This window comes from Cryptotermes secundus, unplaced genomic scaffold (assembly GCF_002891405.2).
Source record: "Cryptotermes secundus unplaced genomic scaffold, Csec_1.0 scaffold1468, whole genome shotgun sequence".
In the NCBI taxonomy this organism is placed as follows: Eukaryota; Metazoa; Arthropoda; class Insecta; order Blattodea; family Kalotermitidae; genus Cryptotermes; species Cryptotermes secundus.
Genome location: NW_019718301.1, coordinates 61,949 through 66,573, shown reverse-complemented (window position 1 = coordinate 66,573; position 4,625 = coordinate 61,949). Strand labels below are relative to the sequence as shown.

At 40.9% G+C, this 4,625-nt stretch overlaps 1 protein-coding gene across 1 annotated transcript; it reads left to right on the top strand.

The window, feature by feature from the left end:
• Positions 1-2,423: 2,423 nt before the first annotated feature.
• On the top strand, positions 2,424-3,575 carry LOC111861274. The gene has a single exon (XM_023845710.1). It carries the CDS (start codon positions 2,424-2,426, stop codon positions 3,573-3,575), a length of 1,152 nt encoding a protein of 383 aa, XP_023701478.1.
• The last annotated feature ends 1,050 nt before the right edge of the window (positions 3,576-4,625 follow it).

Genomic DNA, 4,625 nt, shown 5'->3' with positions numbered 1-4,625 from the left:
TGTAACAGGGTTATGCTGCTTCACCTTGCAGATTAAATGGACAAGGGAGAAATGATTTGTAACAGCCTTATGCTGCTTCGCCATGAAAATGAGGTGGAGTAGGGACAAATGATATCTAACAGAGTTACACTGCTACACCATGAAGATGTTTTGGAGAAGGCACAATTGATTTGTAACAGTGTTATGTTTCTTCGCCATGCAGATGAAGTGGAACAGGAACAAAAGTTTTTAACAGTGTTATGCTGCCTCACAATGCAGATAAAGTGGAAGAGGGACAAATGATTTGTAACATTTATGCTACTTCGCTGTGTAAATGAGATGAAGAAGGGACAAATGATTGGAAACAATGTTTGTCAACTTCACCATGAAGATGATGTGGAGAAGGGACATGTCATGTGTAACAGTGTTATTCTGCTTCACCATGTAAATGAGTTTGAGAAGGACAAATTATATCTAGCAGAGTTATGATTCATCACCATGCAAATGAAATGGAAAAGGGACAAATGAAATGTAACACTGTTATGCTGCTTCGCTGTGTATGTGAGGTGAATGAGTGACAAATGAATTGTAACAGTGTTATGCTGCCTCACAATGCAGATAAAGTGGAAGAGGGACAAATGATTTGTAACATTTATGCTACTTCGCTGTGTAAATGAGATGAAGAAGGGACAAATGATTGGAAACAATGTTTGTCAACTTCACCATGAAGATGATGTGGAGAAGGGACATGTCATGTGTAACAGTGTTATTCTGCTTCACCATGTAAATGAGTTTGAGAAGGACAAATTATATCTAGCAGAGTTATGATTCATCACCATGCAAATGAAATGGAAAAGGGACAAATGAAATGTAACACTGTTATGCTGCTTCGCTGTGTATGTGAGGTGAATGAGTGACAAATGAATTGTAACAGTGTTATGCTTCTCGCCATGAAGATGTGGTGGAACAGGGACAAATGATTTGTAACTGTGTAATGCTTCTTCACACTGAAGATTAGGTGGAAAACGGACAAAGGATATGTAACAGTGTCATGATTCTTCTCCATGAAGATGAGGTGGAGAAGGGACAAATGATTTTTAACAGTGTTATGCTTGTTCACCATGCAGATGAGGTGCAGAAGAGACAAATGATTTGTAAGAGTGTTATGCTTCTTAACCATGCAGATGTGGTGGAGCAGGGACAAACGATTTGAAACAGTGTTATGCAGCCTCACCATGCATGTTATATCGAGAAGGGACAAATGTTTTGTAACAGTGTTATTCTGCTTCACTATGACGAGGTGTTGTAAAAGGGCCAAATGTTATCTAGCAGATTTGCCATGCAGATGAGTTGGAGAAGGGGCAAATGATTACTATAGGATTCTGACGATGGTGTATAACACACTGATATATTGGGTTTTTGTACTTTATCCATCGTCCTGGTTTTTAAGATAACTAATAAAAACACGACGTTTCGGAAACTGGATCTGTTTCTGTCCTCAGGTGAAGGAAAACACCTTTTCTGTTGGGCCCGTTAGAAAGAGCTAGCCTGAATCACTGGACAAACCGATATCACCAAACATGAAGATTATGAACACCTGAGACCAGGCTAAGTCCATGAGAGCTAATAAGAAAGATATTCATAACAAATTGTTGCAAACACATGCAAGCGTGGAACTATGATAGATAGATCTGTAGAAATTTATGCCACGAAATCAAACTCATAACCAAGTCCATGACCCCACGGCATGGAATAGAAAGAAGAACTAGTAACAAAAACTAATAGTGTCTAACTAGCTCAACAATGGAGTAAATCACGTCTATCTAATTTAGAACTTAATAGAAATGGATAAAAGCATATATCACGTCATACAGATCTTCTCTGTGAATTGGTGACTTCATTGCTGATAATGGGGATTTTTTACCCTTCTTTTAGAAAATTAGAACGACTGAAAATTCAGTTAGCGAAGACCCTCAATCATATAACTTTCCTCACGAGATGCAAATCTCAGGTTATAATCCCCAAAGCCTTCTCTGTAAAGACGCCCTTCAATAGTCGACGGACCTTCAAAATTGCCTTACGTGCCAGCCAGGCACTTCTTAGGGATAGGTTACACTATCATTGGCATAAGAAGACTTCCCAACTATATGAAGTCAATCAACTTTATGAATTTCTCAAGTCATCTGTAAATATTTCCGACCAACAACGTATCTTTACCGCTGTGGAAAGTTCATTCAAGAAAATCTTCAATAAGCAGAAAGATATTCATATTCCCAAGTTTTCCCGTCTCAACAACCAACAGAATAGAGCCCCTTCTACCTCAGCCTCAGCATCTAAGAAATTCATCCTCAATCGATCCAAATATATTTTAACGGAATCTGAGGAAGCAGTCCTTATGAAGGGTTTTTAATTTTTCAGTAACACGTCCACACTCGAACTTGGATATGGCATGTGCGGTGGAGTCTGTTGTTTCGAAGCTTCCACAGACTAATGGCATGGAATTCAGGTGGAAAGTTAGATCCATGCTAGAGAAGTCTAAGTCTTCCAGACCTAACATGACCACGAAGGAACCGAAAGCCGTGAAATCTTTGAGACTTAACAAGGAAATTAGAATTCTTCGAGCAGACAAAGGCAACTGCACAGTGGTTTTGGACGAATCCGAATACAAGGATAAGTTAAACACGTTGCTAGAGTCCGGGGTTTACGAAACCTTGCCCAAAGACCCTACAGCTAAGGTGGAGAGGAAAGTACAGAAACTCCTTTCTAAATATAAAACCACTCTTCCGACCGATCTTAAACACTGGCTGACTCCATACCACAGCAAACCTCCACATCTGTATGGTCTGCCCAAGATTCACAAAGCGGGTATTCCTCTGAGGCCTATAGTAAGTTCGATTGGTTCTCCTTGCTATTCACTGGCCGGCTTTCTCCATAAGATACTCGTTCCTTTTGCTGGTAAATCCGACTCTTTCGTTAAGAATTCGGCACACTTTGTTCAGTTATTAAAGACTGTTAACCTTCATTCTCAAGATACTCTCGTTAGCTTTGACGTTGTCAGTCTCTTCACTAATGTACCAGTGGACGAGGTCCTACAAATCATTGAAAACAAACTCCACGACAATGTCACACTGACGGAACGGTCTGTCTTGCAGGTCGGAGCCATCATGGAGCTGCTGGAAGTCTGTTTGAGAACCACCTATTTTCAGGTTGACGACAAGTTCTTCCAACAGAAAGATGGCATGACTATGGGAAATTCTCTCTCGCCCATCGTCAGCAACATCTTCATGGAGCATTTTGAAAAACTAGCTCTTGACTCAGCTCCGTACAAACCATCGTTGTGGCTGCGATACGTGGAAGACACTTTTGTAGTCTGGCCTCATGGTCCAGAGAGATTACAGACTTTCTTCGACCACCTCAACAGTTTAAGGCCTTCACCATGCTTCACCATGGAAACTGAGCCAAACAATGCGATCTCATTTCTGGACGTTGTGGTCATCAGGGAAAAGACGGCACTAGCCACACAGGTCCACAGAAAACCCACCCACACTGGCCAAAACCTCAACTTCAATTCTAACCATCCGCCGCATGTAAAATGAGGCTTGATAAAAAGTCTCCACGAAAGAGCCTCTACCATATGCCAAGATCGACGAGATTTGGTCAGAGAAATTTACAACCTGAGACACGATCTTTAGTTGAGCGGTTATCCCAAAGGTTTCATTGACTCGGTCATTAATTCCAAGGGCGGTAGTCGTCCGAAGAAAGAGGAAAGCCCTATGTGTTCTGTTCATATTCCATATGTGAAGGGTGTTTCTGAAAAGTTTAAACGGATATGTAATCGATATAATATTAGGACCATCTTCCGTATGAAACACACACTTAGGAACCCCTTTATGAAAACTAGACCGAAAAGAGATCCGCAACAGACTGCACAGTGCGTCTATAGCATTCCCTGTGAATGTGGCAGAAGCTACATTGGCGAAACAGGCAGACCTCTGGCCGTGCGGCTCCGGGAACATAGGCATAACCTAAAAGAAGGTCTTCTAGAAAAATCTAAACTAGCCCAACATGCCTATGAAGAGGGACATAGGGTAGGCTGGAATGAAGATAAGATTTTGGATATTGAAAGCCACATTAGATGTAGGAAATACAAGGAAGTGCCCCATATGGCATGCTCGGCCAACCCAATTAGCCAACCCAGTTTGGACTTTTCTCCCATTTGGATCCCCATTATCAGCAATGAAGTCACCAATTCACAGAGAAGATCTGTATGACGTGATATATGCTTTTACCATTTCTATTAAGTTCTAAATTAGATAGAAGTGATTTACTCCATTGTTGACGCTAGTTAGACACTATTAGTTTTTGTTACTAGTTCTTCTTTCTATTCCATGCCGTGGGGTCATGGACTTGGTTACGAGTTTGGTTTCGAGGCATAAATTTCTACAGATCTATCTATCATAGTTTCATGCTTGTATGTGTTTGCAACAATTTGTTATGAATATCTTTCTTATTAGCTCTCATGGACTTAGCCTGGTCTCAGGTGTTTATAATCTTCATGTTTTGTGGTATTGGTTTGTCCAGTCTAACGGGCCCAACAGAATAGGTGTTTTCCTTCACCTGAGGACGGAAACAGATCCAGTTTCCGA

What these genes read in the sequence shown, in the direction of transcription:
- LOC111861274 (XM_023845710.1), top strand. Translation starts at nt 2,424, where the DNA reads ATGGCATGTGCGGTGGAGTCTGTTGTTTCGAAGCTTCCACAGACTAAT.